Source organism: Ictalurus furcatus, chromosome 8 (assembly GCF_023375685.1).
Source record: "Ictalurus furcatus strain D&B chromosome 8, Billie_1.0, whole genome shotgun sequence".
Classification (NCBI taxonomy): Eukaryota; Metazoa; Chordata; class Actinopteri; order Siluriformes; family Ictaluridae; genus Ictalurus; species Ictalurus furcatus.
In genome coordinates, this window is record NC_071262.1 from 10,750,174 (window position 1) to 10,774,575 (window position 24,402).

The following is a 24,402-nucleotide window of genomic DNA, read 5'->3' on the forward strand; positions in this document are numbered from 1 at the left end:
TACTTTATCTCAAGCCATAATTGTTTTCTCTGAGTAATTAAGAACGGTAATAGAAGCATAATTCATCAGCTTTTATGACGATTGACTTAACGTACTTATTTTTAAAAAGACAGAAAATGGTCACAGTTTTACCTCCAACGTCAGTCCAATTATAGCAAAAGCTAAAGGTGCTTGTAATAGAAATAATGACTTGTCCCTTTTGTGGTTTTCTAGCTTTAAAAACACTGTGGGGTTTGTGAGAGATGGCCTGTTCTTGTAGTCGTATATTATGTAGGTCTGGTGTGGGATCCTTAGGGAAATCACATGCAGGACATCTATATTAGAGTAATGTCAAGGGAGAGAGAGAGTGTGTGTGCGTGTGTGTGTCTGTGTGTGGGGAGTTTGTGCAGGACAAAAATACTGGGAGCAGCATTTCCATTCTGCACTGTTGTGCATTCTTCTGTCTCCTCTGTCGATTTATGCAGTTGCTTGGGGATCCCATGTACAGCTTAAGTCACAAGAGGCTCACAAGTAATATACATTTTGAATGGTGTGACATTTTATTTTCTCCCAGTTTGCATGTGATGAAGTGTCCGTGGAAACGCGTTTAACTCCAGTGAATGTTTGTATGATAATATGTATGATGAGATGTAAAGCTGTACCCATTCCTCATGGTTTACATCTTTTCTTTCTATCTCTCCTTTTTTCAGGTCGTCCCCTCCCTCCTTCCACTGCCTCCTCCAGCCTTCTACCACCGGCACCCTCTCCTCCAACTGCGCCACTCCACCAAGCTCCACCCACCATCAGAGAGTGCCAGGTGCCCCTGCTGGACAGCAGCTCCGCCCACACCATGCTGGAGCCCCACCCAGAGGACCAAATCTCCCCCAACTCATACCTTCTAAGGGCCCAGTCCACCACAGGTAAACTCCACCTTCTCGGGTTACTTCCCATATCCATACCACCCTTGCTTATGTGCCATCATTTGTATATGATATGGTGGTAGCTACTGTTCCCTCTAAGCTGCACACATGTCAGGTCATACACGTCTGATGATTCTCCCATGCAGAAAAAAAATATATAATGCACACAGAACACTGGCACAAAATGTTTAATAAATAAAAAAATAAACAGATAGATAGATAGATAGATAGATAGATGGATGGATGGATGGATGAGTTCAGTGCATTTTTGACCACAGGTACACTTGAATCTCTTAACAGCATTGCATTTTTTTTAAACCCAAAAAGGAACATACATCGCACGCAAATTCACCCCCAACCTCAAAAAAAAAAAAAAAAAAAACGCCCTTCAAAGCCGTAACTCGGATTAAAATTTTTCTGAGGTCCACGTTGTCAGGTTGTCAGTCTATGATATGTGCTTTGCATGCTTGTCAACAAGAACTTCAAGCCTGGAAGCGTAGTGTTTTGTACAACTTAAGTTCTCCTCAGCTCCTCTGAGTTCAGTCTGATGTCTGAATCTGAATTCAAGTTTTTCCGCACAGTAGGATACATTCTGGCATCACTTTATCAAGATGATCGCGGTTTTCAAAGTAAATTTGATATATGGAACGTAAAAAAAAAAGTATGTTAGGTCATGCGTATGGCTAGTTAACAAACACATAAAAGCCTGTGTAACTTAGAATTGGAAGAAGAACAAGACAATTAAATTATACTGTGATTCAATGAATGAAATGTTGCAACCATTAAAGTTAAGAATGCCTCCTGTAAGGTCTGCCCTGGATTCTGGCACAAGGTTTGGTTAATGTCCTCCAAATGGAACAAGCCGATGAGTTGCTGGAGCACAGCTGCACTCTCTCTTTTTTTTTTGAGTTATTAATGCCCTCTCTGTGCTGCACAGTCCTCTAAACTCTCCTCCTGCATCAAAATCTCCAATTCCGGTGATATATTTAGCAAAGGGGAGGGAGAAAAAGCTGTTAATGTAATTTCTGTTGGAATATAATCTATTGTTAATGGTATTAGCCTCTCCTTTGATCTGCTATAAATCTTTATTACGCCTGATCAGGGCCCCAAGTTCAAGAGCAACATGATTATAACCCTTTTAAAATGACATTACATCATGCCACTAATTGGTTTACTGTTTGGTGGAGTAACATCAATCACTGGCAGGCTAATCCACGCTGTAAATAAATTCACTCCAGGATCAGCAGCGTAACAGTTCTGGGGAAAAAAAATGGCTGGAATGATTCAGAGCCTTGACAGATGTGAGACAAGAAATTGCACATAATATTGCGTTTATATATAGCCTCATTTCTATATGGAATTACTCTACCATCTGCATTATAGCCGATGTCACCTTAAAGTTCATTAACGTTTCGGAGTATAAATGTATCTTGCCTGCACATTTTTTTAATAAAAAATGTGTTTGTGTACTTCCTCATACACGCTGTAATAATAAGAGTAGCTTAGACTTGCTTTTTTTTCTGTTTACTTTTTTCTTCGGCTATGTAATTTATCTTTCTTACTTTATAACATAACGTTGCCTTATGAAAATAATTCTTTTGAATATAGAACGCCGTGAATTATTTACAGATTTGATTAACATTTTCCCGGAATAAGCGTTCACTTGAAAACACTTTAAACGCTTACATGTGGTTTAAAAACAGCTCAGTAAATAATTGGCTTATTGTCAAGTAGCCCTAGCAAGTGTCTTTGTTTATGCTTTTGACTTGTGTGTCGTATGAGTCGTGACGTATGTGGCTGAGTGAGTGTGCGCGTGTGTTTTCAAGTTCAATTAAATGTCCTGTGATCTTGTTGAGGGAGATCGCTGTGCAGGAAATGAGGTTTCTGCCCAATAACCCAGCCCACTGAGGCTGAAAGATAGACACGATTATAAAGAGAAAGTGTGCTACGAAGTGTGTCTGTATATGTGTGTGTGTGTGTGTGTGTGTGCGTGTGTGTGTGTGTGTCTGTCCATGTCTGCTTTTATGCTAAATCGATACTAATGGCATTTACTGTGCATTAAGCAGATTTCCACTACTTTTTCTTTTCTGTGCCAATTAGTAGTATAAATGAACCGTTAAGGTAAAATTTTAACATTTGTTATTCTTAGTTTTAGTTTTATGTAATTAAAAAATATTGTTGTTGTTTTTTTTTTTTTTTTGGAGCCTCAAAATTGTTTTTATTGTCATTCAAGTTGAGTGAATACAGCCTAGTCTCTCTCAGTTTTCAAAAACGGGGAGAAAATCTTTTTTGAGGCTACAAAAAAAAAGAACAATATTTTTTCATTATATAAAACTAAAATTTTAACAAGAACCAAGCAAAGCTGTTGATGGAGCATGTTATCATTTCAGCAAAGTGGCCTAATTGGTTGCAGTCACATTGTGCATCAGATGTTTTATAGAGCATATAGATGAAAGGCTATTACATATATAATATTTCCTCCTGTTTCTTGATTCTGTTTGCAAAAAGGAATGCGGCATATGGTGTAACATGTCGCACATGTTAAAGATCTGACCAATCATTAAGGCATCTCTGTTTGTGTCTCAAATTACATACTATATGGACTATACAGCTTTTGTGTATTAGCACTAAATCATTTCATTTTAAAGGGAATTGTTTGATTTAAAGGTGTAATAGTCATTTTTATTTCTTACAAGTACAAATAACCTGGAACAATATGTAGAACATGATATTATTACAAAGAAAAAAGAATGCTGATGACACTTGTGACCATCATCATAAATGATTATGAGCTGAATTTTGCATGTTTATAGTGTCATAACTTTGCTTTCAAGGCTGAATGGCCTGTCTTGAAGCTGGAGCTAACAATGCTAACATGTTAATACCAGAGATTATAGCTCTTAAGACTTTATTACAAAGAAACAAACTGTGCTCGTGAACATCCTCTTAAATCATTATGAAGCTTATTTTATGAGCGTGGTTGTAGTGTTATAACTTGAGTTTCAAGCAGGTGAGTGTTCGTGTGAGTGCAGTTGAAAGTGATAGGCTTGATAGGCTTTGCTAACGCTAAGTCTAGTTGAACTACTATAGCTTCTGGGGACGAGCTTAGCGTAAAATGTTGAGAATTTAAAAAAAAAAAAAAATTATTTAAATCTTATTCAACTCCACCTATTTAACTTTTACAGACCTAATTTTACCAAATTTTGACTAATGTTTTCTAATTTCTCCTAAGACATCCTATAAACCTACCGAAACAATCTGTTACAGATCATCTAGACTAGTATTTATTTTTAAATATAACCTAATCGTAAACTCAACAATGGCAGATAGTGTTTTAAACACAAATTAACACGCCTCATCTGCGTGTCCATGAAGCTGCACAGAGACAACTATGGCCTTGTTTATACCTGGCTTTAACATCCATTTCATGTGAACCAATCACGAGTGGATAGCAAAACACATAGCCATTTAAATCTGCCATTCTGAATGGCTTTCCAGTGACCACTGGTGATCGGATATCATACATCATGGGTATCACGCACATTTATTAAGCCTGTCTTGAACTGCATATATTTACAGGCAGAAATTTCTCACGAATCCTATCTCTTGTACCTTTATGGGCTGTTTCAAACATTTTAACTGCATAGTCTGCAAATAAAACCTTATAAATTAGTCTAGTGAGGGAGAGATCTATTGTTCAGCATGATTTGTAAAATTATTATTATTATTATTATTATTTACAATGATTAGGGTAGGGTAATGACAACTTCGTTGCTGTCCAGGACACATCACATTCACACTACAAATGTTATGTGGTCATATGCATCCCTGGCCTCCACTGAATGTGGTTTGAGTGATGGGATCACAATGCATCTTTGAGATTGGACCTTGTTCACAACTGTGCTGTCCCCTTACAGTCAGAGGAACCAGGAAGTATATTAATGCCAGGTGTGCACAGGGCCTATGTGTCCCAAAATATTTTATATAAAATCGGTAAACATTTTCTAGGTCAACACGGCAACATATAGTGCTGTGAAAAAGTATTTCTTCTGTTTTTTTGTGTATATCTCATACTAAATTGTTTCTGAAATTAAAACAAAATCTAAGATAAAAACAAAGGCAACCTGAGGAAACACAAAATGATAATGTTATTTATTGATGCAACAAAGTTATCCAGTGGGCCTGTGTGAAAATGTATTTGCCCCCATAGTTACTTAATCCACAAATCTATGAAACTGCAATTCATAATGGGGTTCAGCTGGACTAGGCCTGATTACTGCAAACCCTGTCCAATCAAATCAACACTTAAATAGAACTTTTTCAGCAGGTTGAAGTTGGTTAAAAGGTCTTACCCAGTAACACACTATGCCAAAGTTGAATGAAATTCCAGAAATGATGAGGAAGAAGGTGATTGAAATACATCAGTCTGGGAAGGTTACAGAGCTATTTCAAAGGCTCTGGGACTCCCAAGGACCACAGTGAAAGCCATTATCTCCAAATGGAAAAACTTTACACAGTAGAGAACCTTCCCAGAAGTGGCCAACCTTCCAAAAATCCATCCAGGAAGTCACAAAAGACCCAAGGACAACATCAAAGGACCTACAGGCCTCTCTTGCATCAATAAAGGTCACTGTTCATGACTCCACTATCAGAAAGACACTGGGCAAAAATGGCGCCCATGGAAGAGTGTCGAGGTGAAAACCACTGCTAACCCAGAAGAACATTAAGGCTTGTCTAAATTTTGCCAAAGCACACCTTGATAATCCTCAAACCTTTTGGGAGAATGTTCTCTGGATTGATGAGTTGCCTTTGTTTTATGTTGTATTTCATATGAAGATCTAAAACTATTTAGTATGAGATATACACAAAAACAAAAAATCATTTTTCACAGCATCGTAACTGACTCTTGACTCTAGCTCTTGACATGACCTATTGTGGATTCTGTTTTCAATCCTACAGTTGTACAAAATGTACTCAGGCAAGTATTGTGTGCTCACATGTACATGGAGTTATGTGTCGAGTCAAGCATACCCCCAGCTTGTGTTTCCAAATGTCTTTAGCTAACTTCTGCCAAAATCACTGATTATATCTTTAAGTTGTAGGCTACATGGAATGAAAAAATAATGGGTAGTACTTTATTTGAAGGGTATCTCCATAGGGCTTTTCATAAGCTATACATAAATCTTTTAGATAGCAGTGTTGCAGAATTGATGAAAGGCTTTCGTCAAAACTCATGAGGTGACATTACAGGTTTTATGTGATTTTGTATTTACATGGAAGAGAGAAGAGAGAGGTGTTATTTCTTTGCACATAATAACCTTGCAGATCATTATAATTTGTCTGCTTTTTGTGAAATTTGTAGACACTATACATAATGCATTTTGTAGTGTCATATAGTCTCATGAACTAAGCCATGAAATAAGGTTCTGAAATAAGCCTTACATAATCCTTCAGTGGTGCTTCATAAAAGATTTCTGAAATGCTGTGAATGTATTGTGAAGGTGTAGTGTATGTACTCCTCCACTAAAGTGTTCCCAAATAATGTTATAAACTTAGTATAATGTTCCATGTTAATGTTCCATTCCAGCACAATGAAGAATAGTTTACGTTTTCCTTTCCTTTTAAGTAAATTATTTCTTGTTTATTGTGTTTGTTTTCATTTCTTAGACCTGTATTTTTTACAATCCCAAACTTACCAAATAAAGTTGGGACGCTGTGTAAAATGTAAATAAAATCAGCATGCAGTGATTTTCAAATCTCATAAACCCATATATTATTCACAACAGAACATAGGAAACATATCAAATGTTTGAACTGAGGAAATGTACCATTTTAAGAAAAAAATAAGGGAATTTTGAATTTGATGGCCGCAACACGTCTCAAAAAAGTTGGGACGGGAGCAACAAAAGTCTGGAAAAGTAAGTGTTATTTAAAAAGAAACAGCTAGAGGAACATTTTGTAACTATTTAGGTTAATTGGCAACAGGTCAGTAACGTGATTTGGTATAGAAAGAGTATCTTAGAGAGGCAGAGTCTTTCAGAAGTAATGATAGGATGGAATCTGGCTGGAAGCATTTATTGGTCTAAAACCTGTATATACCTTTCAGCGTTGATGGTGCCTTTCCAGATATGCAAGCTGCCCATTCCATAGGAACTAACGTCGGAGATGTAGACTTTTGAACTGATAAAATGAATGAATGGTCCCTCTCCTCTTTAGTCCTCTATGGTTTATAGGACGCAGCGTCCATGGTTTCCAAAAAGAATTTCAAATTTCGATTCGTCTGACTACAGAACAGTTTTGCACTTTGCCTCAGTCCATTTTAAATGAGCTTTGGCCCAGAGAAGACTGCAGAGTTTCTGGATCATGTTCACATATGGCTTCTTCTTTGCATGATGGAGCTTTAACCAGAATTTATGGATGGCACGGGGAACTGTGTTCACAGACAATGAGTTCTGGAGGTGTTTCTGAGCCCGTGCAGTGATTTCCATTACAGAATCATACAGAAGCCTGTTTTTAATGCAGTGCCGCCTGAGGGCCCGAAGATCACCGGCATGCAATACTGATTTTCACCCTTGTTCCTTGTCCTTTCTCCAGATTCTTGGAATCTTTTCATAGTCTGCACAATTTTATGTCGAGGAAAATTATTCTGAAATTGTAGATGCAGTTTTTGGCAGATTGGCGATCCTCTGCCCATCTTTACTTCTGAAAGACTCTGCCTCTCTAAGAAACGCTTTTTATTCCCAATCATGGTACTGTCCTGTTGCCAATTAACCTCCAGCTGTTTCTTTTTAGTAACACTTACGTTTCCAGCCTTTTTTAGCCCCGTCGCAACTTTGATGAGACGTGTTGCGGCCATCAAATTCAAAATGACCTTTTTTTTTTTTCATAAAATACTACATGTTCTATTGTAAATAATGTATGGGTTTATGAGATTTGCAAATCATTGCATTCTGTTTTTATTTACATTTTACACAGCGTCCCAACTTTTTTGGAATTGGGGTTGTATAACACAACCAATCATTTTACTGATTTTAAAACAATGCATTCAGACCCTAGCCATTAGACACTGAGTAGTTGCTGGTGCGTGATAAACACTGAGTATTTGATTTGCATCCCCCATTGCTGCACACTGGGCTCCGGGATTTGTTTTAGCAATGGGCTGTATCATGCAGCTGTGCTTTCTCAGCCCTGGTGTGGAGAGCATGGACTGAATTTAAATAATGTCATTATTTGTTATCTGGACTAACATGGTACAGTCAGCGTGTATCCCAATACCGGGGTGAAAGAGATTTTCCTGCTAAAGATTGCGAGTGAGTAGGACCAGGAGCATTGGCAAGAGAGGCTATCAGGAGTAGAGAAGAGTGACTGCAGGCCTCTGTCTACTGATTTGGAGCATCGCAATGCTGAAAAGTGTCCTGAGAATGCTGAGAGAGCTAGAGCACAGGCATGTGTCTCTGGCCATTCGTTATAAATTGGAATTCTGTCTTTTTTTTCTTTGCCTGCAAACCATGAAGTGGTATAACCCTGCCAGTTAAATCATCCTATGTTAATCATTATACGAATGTTTACACTATTTATCATGTTTTGAGAAGCGCATCCTCATTGTCTTTTCATAACATCTTTTATAGCTAATGCTAGCTTTACAATTATAATTGTGCGAGAAGTCTGGCACTTCTCGTTATGCCAAATATTGTATATTGCCACGCATGCATGAGTGTGTGCTGGTGTGTGTTTATGCATGTGTGTGTGTGACTAAGTTTTGGAGAGGTGTTTAAAAAGGCTGTTTATTTTTAGGTTGATTTTGAGGACACTCTCAGACAGGCTATTACTGCTCATTAGAGCAGATGAGCAGGCCAGGCAGATGCCGGCTGTGGGTGGAATATTTAGGCCGGCCGCCGCTCCTGTCCCTCCACCCTATCGCTGCGATGGCATCCAGTGTTTTAACCAAAGCTCGCCGAGAAAAAGGAGAAATGAAGGAGAAGGAGTTAAGGAGGCCACTTTGCAAACAAGTTTTTGTCCTTCGGAAAGATTTTTTTTTTTTACACAGCGAGTTATGTAGCCATATATGCACTGAAAACACTTGCAGGTTTGCATACAGTTGCAGCTGAGAGAAAGTCTATTTAAACATAACCAAATTACTGTGACTGAAAGAAAGAGGGGTCCTTCTATTGCCTGCTGAGCGGGCATCTTTTCTCGCCTTGTGCCTGTGATGCGTGTGTTGCGCTCCAGAAAATGTCAATAAACAGTTTATTGAGCTCAAGCCAAGATCGAGAACTTGAACCTTGTTCCTGTTGCCAGTAGGTTTTCAAAGCATCACTGCAAGATTAATGCAGGGTGGTGAAAACCCACTCTTCTTCAGCCTCCCTCACCCTATAACACAGACTCGGAGAGAGAGAGAGAGAGAGAGAGCTAGAGCTAGCTATTTAATGCTGTCCCGAGGCAGACTACAGATCTGTGTGAAACCCCAGTTATTGAAAACGAGACAGATGTAGGTCTAGAACTGCGTTTCGGCTGTCTCTGGAAATCCATCCTCATAGCTCAGTGCTTTGCGTAGTTTTTAACAGTTGAATATGGACTCAAACACACACGCACGCACGCACGCACGCACATAAACACACAAACATGTTCATGGTGAGCCAGCAGGCTTTTAGTGGTCTGCTTATGCATGGCTTTCCACTTGGGGCCTGAGCTCAGCAATGTGGCCATGTTTGCACACTTTCCATCGCAATGTGTGTGTGTGTGTGTGATTTTCTGTAATGGCACTGATGCACACCTCGTGCCACACTCCATCAATATTCTCCACTCCCTCCAAATTCCATAGTCATTTTCTGCTGCAGATATGTAAGATCCATAATGATAAATAATCTAAAGTCATGTTACTTTAACTTTTTGAAACAGGAGGTGTCAGGAGACGGCAATATGTATGCGGTAATTTCATTGCTCATGGTAGCAAGCATAAAAATGAGGTCAGAGTCAGATTGCACATGAAATTTATTTTATAAATAAAATTGTATTTTATTGCCGTGTATTATAAAAATCTAGCAAAACAACATAGATAGCACCAGACCTCAGAGGTCTGTTGCACCAGCTGAATGTAAGGGTATAGAGTTCAACTTTTCAAATCTACTGAGGAGTTGTCATGTAATGACATCAGATATGGAAGCAAGTGCAGATTAAGCTTTGATTACAGAGAGGCAGACAAATCCAAGGCAATTTCAAGGTCAAGACAGGTGAGGGGTCAGGTGATCGGCAAATAGGGTAAGTTTAACAGAACAAGAATCAGAAACACGAGGACGAAAACAGGATCAAAAACCATGCGATGAGAAACACAATGATCAAAGGCTTGGTACGGGTCTGGCGGAAAACACAGAAACACACAATACTTCGCCCCGAACAAAGACACACAAGTGGTTTAAATTAGAGATGCACCGATGTATTGGCCGATAAAGGCAATTTTTCAAGTTTAAAAACATCCGGTGATCAGGGCCGATTATATCCTGTCAATCAAAAGAGGGCAGGAAAACACATCCATTTCATGCTGTGTGTAAAGATGTCTCTTGTGTGGAATGACGACAAAACTGCAGTTTGTAATCTCTGTAATCTCTGCACTGCTAAAATTTTACAACGGACGTTGCAGCAGTGAAGCGGGAGTTTCGGTGTCGAGTCTAATTTATTTTTTGCCACACTGCTCGTGCTGAATTAAAGTGCCAGTACACCGTAGAAAGATTTAAATGAAGAGGAGTTGACAAAAAAAAACGGTATGTATTGCACAGAAAAATATATTTGTAGAGTAGTATATTTCATATCGGTTTATGAGAACAGTTACTGTGAAACTACTTGTTGAAATGGAGAGAATAAAGTTTTTATTTGCATTTCTTTCAGAATTGTGGAATTAATTATTGTTAATTTAAAAGAATGCATAAAAGGCAGAACTATCGGTATCGGTTATCGGTATCTGCCGATATCACACTGAATAGTTTATCGGTATCGGATGAGAAATTTAGTATCGGTGCATCTCTAGTTTAAATATTAAACATAATCAAGCGTAAAACATAAACAACAACCAGTAACATAACAGGGTGGAGACAGGACAGAAACCAAAACAAAACACACGTGTAACAGTAAACAAAGTCAATGTCAAAAAGCCGGAAGTGCATGCTGCTGCTGCTGCTGTGCTTCGGGCTGCTGAGCGCACTGCTCGCTCTGGTGCTCGGCATGACAGGAAATCGCTGACAGGAGTATAATAACTTGCCAATATCTCAATTTAATGACATGTTTTACTACCTGAAGAAAGAGCTCGCCACACTGGCTGATATGAAATAGGCTATTTGTAGTCTTATAGTCCGTCCTGTTTATATACACCATTATAGAAAGTATGTTTCTATGAAGTATCCATGTCCAGTGATCATAGAGTGTAACTATCCACATAGAGAAATCCTCTGAACAAAATTTAGCTTAGTGGTTTAGTGGTTAGCACATCTGCCTCACACCTCCAGGGTCCGGGGTTCGAGTCCCGCTGGGGCCATGTGTGTGCGGAGTTTGCATGTTCTCACCGTACTGTGGGGGTTTCCTCTGGGTACTCCGGTTTCCTCCCCAAAGACATGCATTGTAGGCTGATTGGCGTGTCTAAAGTGTCTGTAGAGTATGAATGGGTGTGTGAGTGTGTATGTGATTGTGCCCTGCGATGGACTGGCACCCTGCCTTGTGCCCGATGCTCCCTGGGATAGGCTCCAGGTTCCCCACGAAAAGGAGTAAGCGGTAGAAGATGGATGGTTACGTTGAAACTATGTCATGTGTGACAAATGATCATTTTTTTAAATAGTTCCTTAACTTGAATATAGCTGCCATGTTCAACTCGACTACGATAGAGTTTATATTCAGCTGGTGCACCAGGCAGCGTCGGGTTCAAATGAGTTCCTGTTAATCCACTGGTCATAATGTAAACGGACCAGTGTGTGTTGCAGTGGCACAAACGTAGCGCTGAGAGAGGCTCCATATTCACTTCCTGCCATGAGAAAAACACCTCGTTATCAGAGACAGAGAGAGTGTCGGTGCGGAGGACGACCTCAGTGGCTGTTTTCTAATTACGCTCTTTCATTTATTGTGGAGCAGACGGAGGCCTGCTGAAATCGCAGTGTCTATTAGCGCCCGCTGTCGAGGGGCTTCTCCCCATTACCTTTAGATTGGATCTTTCATCATCCCAAATTGACATTTATGCTTTTACTCCTATTGTTTCTCGGGTTTCGGGATGCTCGCGCCTGACGATTTGTTTTCATTTGTGTCACTTGGCCGAGTGTCCCATGATGCCCTACTTCTCACTCATTCCGTCACCACTGTTCGGCCACAGATGAACGGAAAGAGCAACAGAGAGAGGACAAGAGAGAGAGAGATGATCTTTCCTCAATAACCACCTCCGCTAACTACTGTGCCTTTTCTAACACTACACCTTCTAGCTGTAGCTCTTCTCATCAGTCGCTGCCCTGTTTTCTAAAGTCCCTAAGTATATTTAAAGCTTGATATGAAGATATTCAGTGTTTATGTAGTCGTGATAGTAGGACTGCAAAGTGTTAGTACAACCTCGATGTGTTAAAAAGATGCAAACTCCTGTGAAGTTACAGTGCATTTAAAACACCAGCCTAATGTATTCTCACATTACAGTTGAGTGATATAAACAGCTGTGTATTCTGATTCCAAATTGCTTATTCCCAGAGGCTGACAGACCGCAGTGTACTGCCATTTGTGTCATATTGAAATATCAAGGAGGAATAATGGTGTTGCGACAGGTGGTATTTGGGATCAGATGTGGCTTAGTGGTTAGGGGCAGTACAAACACACCAGCTTAATTCTCATTGTTTAGCTCTTCTACTGCAGTGCTGTCAGTTCACCTGTCCAACCATTGTGATGCTATCATAATCCATCGGGCGGCTGTGGCTCAGGTGGTAGAGCGGGTTGTTCGCTAATCGTAGGGTTGGCAGTTCGATTCCCGGCCCACATGACTCCACATGCCGAGCCCCAAGTTGCTCCCGATGGCAAGTTAGCGTCTTGCGTGGCAGCTCTGCCACCACTGCTACCATTGGTGTGTGAGTGGGTGAATGAGACACCGTGTAAAGTGCTTTGGATGAAAGCGCTATATAAGTGCAGACCATTTATAATGCTGCTGACTGGGCTGCCTGAGTTTTCTGTCAAGTGGAATGCTAAAAAGAACAATCAAAGTGAAAATCCCTATTCTAGAGGATTGGAGGGTGGCTGTGGCTCAGGTGGTAGAGCAGGTTGTCCACTAATCGTAGGGTTGGTGGTTCAATTCCCGGTCCTTGGGCAAGACACTGATGGCCAATGGCATTGGCCATTGTCTCGCATCTCTGGTGTTTGTGGGTTCAAATCCTGCCTCCGTCCTGTGTGCACCAAGCAGGCATGTTCTCCCTGTGCTTCAGGGGTTTCCTCCAGGAACTCCAGTTTCCTCCCTCAGTCCAAATACATGGAATGTAGTAGGTTAATTGACTTTTCCAAATTGTACGTAGTGTGTGAATGAGTGTGTGTGCGATTGTGCCCTGTGATCGGTTGGCACCCCGTCCAGGATGTCCCCCCGTTTTGTGCCCGACTTTCCTGGGATAGGATCCAGGCTCCCCCATTACCCTGACCAGGATAAGCGTTATAAAAAATGGATGGATGGATGGCTGGATGGATGGATATTATGCCATTTTGGAAAGAAGGGTATATTTATTTGCAGACATAAGCACCTCTTAGTCTGTCTGTGTTTGTGAGCTCAGTATGATGGTGAAGTGTGAAAGCCGTTTACGAGCCCAGGAGAATACCAGAGAATGGATCCCTGGTCCGTGGAGAAAATAGTGGTCTGGGGTTCCATGCTCTGCATCAGGTGTCGAAGCTATCCACGCCTGACACCGCATACCAAGCAATCTTGTGACCTTATTTCCTGTTTCAAGTATGGTGAAGTAGAAGAAATAGCTTGTTATGAGCACTGATATTTAAAATAGTCTATCATTGGACTGGAGCACAGTCGAGTACAATGGATTACAGTAATTAGCTGACCTTTGTGCCGCCAGTGCTTGCATTGAGAGCATCATGAAATACACACGTCTGGTGCCAGCCTTCATAGCAAAAAATCTTATACAAGAGCAGCTCCTTATTTTGCAGGCATTTCTGCTCGATGACATGCCATACTTCCAAAATGCACTGTGCGTTGCTGCATTTGTGTTGGTATCAAAGGAAAATACTAAACAAATTTCACAAACCTGCATGCACAAATGTGAAATATGGTACTGTGCAATCGAGCCATTGTTCAGGAGGAATTCTTCAGTGTCAGTGCAAACCTGCAATAATGAGCCTTGCTCGCAAACGAGCCCAGAGTCGGTGCTTGGTACGGACTCAGCTTTTCCTTTGTCCATTTACTTGTTTGTTTGCATCTGGAATAACTGTGGCTTACTGAATAATTTCTTTTTATTAGCTCTTTTTTTAGAGGTTAAGGATTACTGCATGCATATGACATGTAAAGAAGAGACCCGTGGGCAGGAGCTTGTGTCCATGCACCTGAAGCAGGTTCATCAGTTGATGAATCAAATCATCTCTTTTGTAAAATTAGACACTGATTAATTTTTTTATGTCATTCATGTCATTCTGTTCACAGTTTAGATGAATATGGGTAAATATGTATAAGAGGCAGGGCGGCTGTGGCTCAGGTGGTAGAGCAGGCTGTCCACTAATCGTAGGGTTGGCGGTTCGATTCCCGGCCCACGTGACTCCACATACTGAAGTGTCCTTGGGCAAGACACTGAACCCCAAGTTGCTCCCGATGGCAAGTTAGCACCTTGTATGGTAGCTCTGCTACCATTGGTGTGTGGGTGAATGAGACTATGTAAAGCGCTTTGGATAAAAGCGCTATATAAGTACAGACCATTTACCCAGAAAAACAAAATATTCATTCAACTATGTATTTTAGAATTGTCTTTGAAATCTATATCTCGTCACATTTTACAAGATTGTCACTGAAATCTGCTTTGTACATCTAGCGTAATGAACTTCCGTGTCTTTTTATATTTACACAATGAAAGTGTAAAGCTTTTCATTTGTGAGTAAAGGTGTTCTTTCTGCCAGAGAGGCAGGGAGGTGAAGAAGGACAGAAAGCTATCTGTATGCTGCTGGTGTCAGACTTTATGCACGCACACACACACACACACACACACACACACACACACACGCAAACACACAAATAGTGGCTACACAGCCATTTCACATGCAGCCACTTGTGCGGTGAAAGCTGATGATGCGTGCAGAGATTGCATATGAAGAATGCTTCTTCATGAATATAAAAACAACTTTTTCAACAGTCTTGAAAGGGCTGATGGGATACAGTGAAGCATCTCCCTCCCTTCCTGTCTTTGCTCTGTTTCCCTCTCCTTCTATTTGCCTGCCCTGCTCATGCTTTTCCCCGGCTTAGAGAAAACAGAAGATTTGTCTTTGCTGCAATCCTGAAAGCATCACCTTAAGGTTCTCTGCCTGAATGCTGGCACGTTTCTGCCGAACCAGGAAAGTAAACGCACTTCATCATTTTAACGATGCGTATTACACTCACTGCTTGAGGCCGGTAATGTGAATGAGCCACTGTGTGCGTTTAAATTAAGCACACCGTAATGGGCATATTCAGAAAGAAATATCAGAGAAATTTAGAACAGCGAGAGCTCTAAATAGTCTTTTCTGTCAAAGTGAAGCAGCACTTTTTTCCCCAGATGGAAGGGTAGCAGGTCAGAAAGTCACGGTGCTCATCAGCTACTAAATCTATGGTGTTAATGAAGAACCGGCTGAGTTCTTTCCTTGTTGGTGTGGGTTGTGAGTTTCTGAAACTGTGAACGCCTGGGAGGAGGGATGGGATGGAGTGTCAAGGGATGCAAGTCACCTGAGGTAATGTGGTTATGTCTAGCCTGAAGGTGTACTGAGGAAGATGTTTCTCTTTTGGTAGAGCTGTAGTAAAAATATAGTTCTTTCTGAAGCTTTAGAAAGTTTGGAAAAGCACCTTGGAGAGGCTGGAGGGCTGTGTTGATGGACATTTCCATCAAGCTGTATAGTTCTTGTCAATTTGAGGCACTTTTCAGGTTCACTTTTTTTTCAAAGTAAAAATAATGAATGTGTTTCTCAGTGTCAACGTTTAGCTTTTTTTGCTAGCAACTCTCCTACACCCCTATACCTTATGTTCCACTATGAGACAAAGGGGGTCACTAAAGTGTACCTTTCCTTGTCGCTGGTGTGGTACGCTCGAGGGTTCACCATTTTGAACCGTTGGTGTGTATCTTCATTCTTGTGTGTAAAATAGTACTCTAAAAAAGATTCATGGTTCATTTATGTAACCTAAATCATTTTTAAAGTTACACTAGATCCTCATTTCCACATGAACGTTGCATATGCAATGTACAAAACATGTACACTTGAGGGTACCACACCAATGGCAAGGAAATGTACAGTTGAGTGCCATTTATTCTGAGAGTTTAGTATTCTGGAAATTGCATGAACTTCCTTAGCTTTAAGAAGTTCGTTCATTCTCAAAAGCCTTTTTAATAAAGCATAAGCAAGGCTTCAGATTCATTCGCCTCTCCTCGCTTTACTCTCTTCATCATTTACTCATCTCCTTTACACGAATCATCTGTAATGTGCTCTCTTTTTTTTCCCCTTGCACCTGGCCCAACAATCAGGTCATTTCTACCAGCTTTACTATTATAGAAGCATGCTGACATGCATTTCCACTACAATCCTACCACTGGGAACATGGCTTCAGAGGACAGGATGCATTCATCTTCCACCTGGAGACGAGCCACACATAGACTTAAACACAGACTAGCACACACGTTAATGATGTCTGGCCCTATTTCGGGTCTAAGCGGCTGACGAAATGCTTTCGATGTCTCGACTCCTTCACAAGGACTTGTAATAACAGTCCTAAATGTGTATGTGTGTCTAAGCATTTGGCTTTGTATAGTACATTATTGCCTAAAGGGTTTGATTTAATGTGCGTAATCTCAGTGCTGGCATGTGGAGGTATCAGAGCAACACTGGAGCGAGCAACATTTCCTCTCTGATCGCCAGCCACTGATGACAGATCAGATCAGTTGTATGTCGTGTTTTATTCTTCAAGGTAATAAGTTCAATGCCCGGGACTACTGTGCCTCAGGGACCTTCATCACTCTAAGCCACCAGTGCATTACAGGTTGCAATGAGCTTATTGCTTATTCGCACCCTGAACCAGCGCTGGCTTTGCTTTCTAAAGCAGGCCTGACCATTACAATACGCCACTGATCCGCTCTGATGAAACACACACAGACGCACACATACACAAACAAACACACACTGGCTTTTTCTTGCTTTGGTAAGATTAAGACCTGTTCCTGTTTGTTTTGTTTTGTTGGTTATTATTATATTGACTTGAGATTTTTTGTTGATCCTGTCTGAAAATTCATTTATGAATTTAATCCCATATTTCTTTGCGCTCTCTCTCTCTCTCTGTCTCTCTCTCTCTCTTTTTCACTCACTGCTGCTCTCTCACAGAAACATATGCACATTTACCCATTTTCTTTTCTTAATTCTCTTAGTCCAAGATAATTGAAGAGGCCTTCTTTTTATTGATATGGATTTAGACTCGCAGAAAAAAAAAAAAATCTAATTGAAGGCGTGTGAAATTATCTATAAATAAAAACTTGTGATCTCATTTTCCAAAGCAAAACAGGAAATGAATGTCATTGCATCGCCAAAGGCCAGTCTATTTAGATTCCGGAGAATGCAATTATGTGTATTAATTATGTTGTTCAAATATTAAGCCCATAATCCTATTTTCTGATGTAACGAAAGAGTTATTGCAGTACATCGATCTAGTTCTATTTACCCGCAATGTACCGTCTTTGCAACATTACTGTTTTCATGTAATCTTTTGTTGCATGCAGGGATGTGCTGGTGCTCCGTGATGTGTGGATATGTTAGGGTTTAAATCTCGTCCTCTTTTCTCACACCTCCGCTGTTCAGACTGCGGTTGCCGGAAAGAAGCTGATGTCTGGCTGTGACAGACAGGATCAAGCAGTGGATATCGTCCCCTGTCTGCTGTCATGGATCAACTAGCAAGAGATAAGCAGGAGAATTGAGAAAGAGAGAGAGAGAGAGAGAGAGAGATAGCACTAATGCTTGTTTACGTGTAGGAAAGATATGGACTGTGTTGTTGATCTTTGGTAGTGTTGTTTTTTTGTTTTGTTTTGTTTTTTTTGAGGGGGTGGGGGTTATGATGACCATCATTACTGTAGGATTTAGGGCTGTAGATCTGCTTTCCTCGCCCCCCTTTTTTTCTTGTCACCAGTCACAGGCAATAAATGTAACATGAGAACAAGTTCTCTCAGATTTTCTAATATCGCATTCAACTTAGGGATGCAACAATACTATTTTTTAAAACCGAGTACAAGAATGAGCACACTTATCCTCGTCAATAAAGATAGAGATACCGATATCAAAATGAGTAACCAGTTTAGCATTAATCAATTAATGGAACGTGCTATTTGGGTCTGTTTATATTTCCTCTTTGGAAAAGTGCTGTTGTACAGTTGAAAGTAACACATTTTTTTTATTATTATTTATTTAACTTTTATTGATTTTATTGCATCAGAATCCCTCTTGGGCACATGGTGGCTTAGTGGTTAGCACGTTCGCCTCACACCTCCAGGGTCGGGGGTTCGATTCCTGCCGTGGTCCTGTGTGTGCAGAGTTTGCATGTTCTCCCCGTGCTACGGGGGTTTCCTCCGGGTGCTCCGGTTTCCTCCCCCAGTCCAAAGACATGCATGGTAGGCGGATTGGCATGTCCAAAGTGTCCGTAGTGTATGAATGGGTGTGTGAATGTGTATGTGATTGTGCCCTGTGATGGATTGGCACCCTGTCCAGGGTGTACCCCGCCTTGTGCCCGATGCTCCCTGGGATAGGCTCCAGGTTCCCTGTGACCCTGAAGGAAGGATAAGCGGTATAGAAGATGGATGGATGGATGGAGAATCCCTCTTTGTTAATGAGTGACAATGACCGATCGTCAAGTACACTATACCGAATAAGATGGTCCCTCCAGGATTTCATGATTCTGCGAAAGCAGAAATGAATGCAGACTCGAGAAAACTCTTCAATATTCGGAGGGACTCGAAATTTTTTGATATTACTGCTAATTTTCCGCAGATTTTAACCAAGACGCGTCTTTGGACAGCATCACAACACGCATTCATCAAAAGCCTTCTTCGATTCACATGTGGTGAACATGAGTACACCTAAAAGGTCTCATTTACCAACAAACATTACTGCGAAAGACCGCGCAAACCGATTTTTTGCCAATTCAAGTAGTTTTCTGCAAAAAAAACAAACAAACAGTTGAGTAGCATATTTTGCAAAACCCCACAGAAAAATCAAGCATTTTTGGACGCAACAATCACAAAAAACTGCAAAATCCTGTACGGATTTTTTTTTACTCACCTAGAATTGTCTGTAGACATTTTTTACTCGCCCAGCCAGTGTTTGCTGGGGTGATGGTTCCTGCTGTGAGCTGCTTGCAAAGAACTCCTCATGCTGAGTTTTATGTTTAAGATGTTTAATCAAGTGCTGTAGTTCGTCCTCTTGCTATTTTCACAGAGCACACAGAGTTTGCAAGCTGTTTTGCTTTGATTGGCATCATTAATTGTAAGATACTTCAAGATCGTTGTCATTTTGTTTAGTCTATTCATTAGCGCGACACAGCACACTAGGTTTATGTCACATAGTATTATCTGGTATTGGTTTTATGTTGGTATTAGAGCATTTTTAATGAGTAAATGAGCACGGTATCAGACCCATACCCAATACCTGGATCAGAATCAGTGCATCCCCATAAAGCAAACACTTCCACTGACACGATCAAGAAAGGAGACAACTCTCTGCTGTTTTTGGACGTTGTGCAGGTGAATGGTAGTGTGTAATATCACATTCAGGAGGAACTTATGCTTGTACACACACACATTCCCATTTCTAGCCACATTAAGGATTACACCCAAGCAAACAATCATGTCAGTTAATGATGCCTCATAAAGTATGCATGAGCTGCTTCCAGCAACATTAGCACAGCTTAAGAGCAGGAGAACAAAAGACGTTCCCTTCTAATGAGTGTCTTAACTGGCCGAGTGTCACTGTGTATTCAGAACTCCAGGACTGCATAGCCATTTAAGTGCAAAACAGGAACCGCAGAGGCATCCTATGTCCACCAGTTTCCCTCTGTGATTTATCCTCTCCTTTCTGATTGCATTTTATCCTCCCTGCTGAGGAATACCAGTTCTGAATATTCCCTCTATCCATCATGGCAAATGCCAGTGCTGTGGGGTTTTTTTTTCTCCTCTTTGCTCGAATATCTCAGGGCCAATTTAATAAAATGGAAAGGTTTCCTCTGTGCTGAAGTGTTTGTGATTGTGTGTTTGTGCACAGGAGCAAACCATCACAGCCAGTCGACACTGCGGCCTCCGCTGCCTCCGCCACACAACACCCAGGCCCTGTCTCACCATCAGACCTCGGCCAACTCTCTCAACCGCAACACACTAAGCAGCAGACGCAACCCTGTCCATGCTCCACCCAGCGCCCCGGGGGACGCACCCACCACACCGGAGTCAGTGCAGCTGCAGGACAGCTGGGTGCTCAACAGCAACGTTCCTCTGGAGACCAGGTCAAGTCCAGCTTTTCTCTCTCTCTCTCACACACACACACACACACACACACACACAATGGTTTCCATGCACTGTGGCAGAGTAGTATCTCACTTCAGTTCTATCTACTAAGTGTTACCCTAACATTACAAAGCTTTAAATTATTTTGGAGTTAATTTCCTAGATTGTAAAATGCCCACAGGCCCTGAAGATGAGAGTCAGCTTTCAATTTATGAGGGAAAATCAGTCAAATGAAAAACAGTCAAAATGAGTAATGAGTTCCTCTCACTATAATGACTCTAATATTTGCGGTGTTATTTTTATTTATTTATTTATTTTTTTAAATGGCCTGATACTGTCACATGGGCTATTTTCTACTGAGACAACTGGATTGATGACAGTTAAGCAAACCAAAAAAAAACCCACACATGACAAAAGTGGTCATTCACAAACAATAGAGGGCCAACCTAGATCTGATATAACTGGCATTTTACAGATGTAAGCTTGTTTACATTCCGAATGAATTTCCTTTTTGTCTGGATCAATGGCTAAAATGAACTGAAATGAACTGATAATGACTTACCATTATACAATATATGCACTATTTGAGGTGTAGAGATTTTGCATATAGGCCTCTAAGATGCAAACACACACACACATACACACACACATATCTCTCTCTCTCTCTCTCTCTGTCTCTCTCTCTCAGACCATTGTTCTAGTCCCCTGCTGGTCCTTGGGCCTCCCCCACTGGTCTTGGATCAGAGCAGTACGCGGGTGCTTGCAATATTCATGAGCCCGGGGCGGCATGTTTAATTCAGCTGGACAGAGCTCAGGTCTGTAGGAACTGCAGGTGCCTGACTGGCACGTAATTAAAGCAGGCCTGATAGTCTGTACTGTATGTCATCAGTTCCAGCCACAGCTCCGACATGAATGCAGTGGGACTGCTGGGCTCTCTGTGTTCAGGGCAAGAGAGTGGCAGGCCTTTATTGCGCTTAGGGGCATGTGCAGGAGTGTCACACGTACACACACTCATACACACTGCTCTCTGCTCTTAACTATCCATTGAGCTTGAATGGCACATTCTTTCACCCTGTCATTATTTGCAGCTGTGTAGCCAGAGCTGTCATTGTACTTCGAATTTTTTTCACTTGTAACTTCCAAAGCTGCGGGTGTTGCCAGAGGAACTGAATATTTTTTGGCATGATATCTCAAGAAAGTTTCTTTCTTACAGTAGGAACATTTTATCATGACAGCCATACTGCTATATTGTCATACAGCGATATACGATAAATACTTGATCAAATCACTTTCTTATAACAAATAAATGCTAGTAGATACTTAAAAAAGATGGTCATTTGAATAGAAAATGAGTAGGACGTTTAAAGTGAAAAATGCAGATTGAATGAGAAAATACTTATTATTTCAAAGGCTATTAAAAGTTCAGCATATATCTATCTATCTATCTTCCTATCTATCTATGTATCAATCTATATATATATATATATATATATATATATATATATATAATATATTAAATCTGGCTGTGTTGTGACTTGGGTTTCAACTCATTTTGTTTTGTGAAGTGATCGATATTACTGCCCTACATTGTAGATGCACGAGGCATTACAGAACACAATACGAGCTCCTGGGCTCCCCATCTTTATTTGCAGTGCAGCGTGCATTACAGTTCCCGTTGGATATGAAACATCAAATTAAGTTGACAACTAGTCTTATCAGATTTCAAAAAGGAGTTAGGAGACGACTGCTGAGGCTCAAAGTTTCATTAGCAGGGTTGCTAACATGCTTTAAATGCCAAGCTTGTTATTACTGTCTGTATTTGGAAATTTGTCTAGGGCTTTATTGTATCATCTTCAACAGAAATCCATTTTTCAACTCTCTGGTGTTTCTAAAGTTGTCAAGCTAAACAAAGCTACACTGAGCAACGAGTAAACAGAATTTGAAGTTCGATATGTATTACGAAATGTCCGCGCTAAATGAAAAGGACTGTCCGCATTTATTTGTGTGCCAAAGCATCTCCATTTTAAACATTGTTAAGGGACCAGGCTTGGTAATCTCGAGCCTCCATCTGTTGAGACTCCACTGCCCGTAACGGATCCCTGTGCCAGCAAACAGCAATAAACTCTTATGTTTCTCCCTGCTAGCATGGACTACGTTTATTTCATCTGCTTTTTAACTGACGTTCTGTCAGTGCAAATGGACCACCTGACATACTGTACACACAGACGCACCATCACACACCCATAATTCATTTTGTTTCCACTATATTCTAATTCATTAGCTGGTTAGATTGGTGGAGGAAGTGTGTGCATGGATGATGGAGATCATCCGAGCCAGAATCTCTCTTGGCACTGCCCATCACGGCACACTTTACCTGCTCAGTCTGTCTATATTCTTTTCACACTTGTGTATATTTACAAAACCGACGCCACTTGCACTGAAACGTCCGTCCGTTTAATCAAGCGCGAAAGCTGTTTTCCAAAACGCTCGTATACTGGTCGGTCCACCTGAAAACCTGGGTTTCCAGATTTGCTTCAAGTGAACTCAGGTGTTGAAAGCACCATGCGTGAAAACGATCCGCTCACAAGGCCAGGAGGCAAATAACACGATCGGTTGAATTTGTCACACTAGTTCCTGTTTCGAGTTTTACATCGACAGGGAAAAGAATGTTGTGTTCTACAAAAGGGGATAGAATGCGATCTATTGTCCTTTTTCAGTGCCAGTGCTAGAAGTATGGAGTGAAAGACTGCGAGTTTGCTAAGAAACCTTGACTAGAAGGCTTCACCTGAAGCGCTGATTAAAACAAATTAAAACACAAAGCACAAATGAAATCAATAATACATAACATCATCATTAACAAGAAAAATAAAGGGATGTAAAAATAAAAAAGGGTTAAAACATTGAACTTCTGATCAGGTTGTGAGTTCCCAACCTAATCCCAGCACCACCAAGCTGCCACTGCTGGGCCCTGGAGCAAGGCCCTTATCCCTCAACTGCTCAGATGTTTAAATGAGATAAATGTACGTTGCTCTGGGTAAGGGAGTAAATGTAAATGCAGAATCTGACTACAGACTCCAGTGAAAACACTTTAGTCCATTTCCGAGCAGGTCGCCTTCATTTACCTGCATGAGCCTGATAACATGCAGCAAGTAAAGTGGTAGAGCTATTAAAATAAAATATTTTCCTCCAATGAATCCATGCTTTCAGACCTCTTAAGTGGTGTAATAACAGGCATCTTACATGGCTGAATGCCCTCAAAGTGATCAAGGCTGTTAATTGTATCTCAAATAAGAACGTTGTGGTGCTGAGCCTTGATGATAACTCGTCTCTTGCTGGCAGATTAAAGTTGTTTAAGGCAGTCTGAGATAGTGAGACTTTTCCAGGTTAGTCCGTTCATCCCCTTTACCTCCTCCCCTCCAGGTCGAATGTTACGCATGCACTGCACAAAAGTTAATATTATCTATTTTTATTTCTGTATCTACAGTAGCAGGGAAGAGGGGCATTCTTACCAGTGCCCTGGTTCTGACTGTACAGGAAAGGGACATTTATCAAACCCCTCTTCTTCCACGAGGGAAAAAAAAAGCTCGAGATCTCTATTACGGCGAATGGGACATCCACTAGCTGAGCAAAGGTGCAGGAACAGGAGCGCTCTAGAGCAACCAGCCTCCCTGTAGGCCTATTAAAGGAAGGTTTTTCTCTTCCCCACACTCTCGTTCTCTCTGGATTGATCGCTATCTTTAGTCGATATCTGCTCAGAGACTTTGAAATGAAATGAATCTCAGGAAAATAGAAAGCAAAGT

At 40.9% G+C, this 24,402-nt stretch overlaps 1 protein-coding gene across 1 annotated transcript in view; it reads left to right on the forward strand.

Annotated features, from left to right (window-relative positions):
• The window catches only part of tenm2a (teneurin transmembrane protein 2a), a 252,260-nt gene that overhangs the window by 158,767 nt on the left and 69,091 nt on the right, over window positions 1-24,402 (forward strand). The window contains exons 3-4 of the mRNA XM_053630714.1: window positions 690-899; window positions 20,367-20,601. Coding sequence (XP_053486689.1) covers window positions 690-899; window positions 20,367-20,601 — 445 coding nt within the window. The remainder of the gene's footprint in view (window positions 1-689; window positions 900-20,366; window positions 20,602-24,402) is intronic.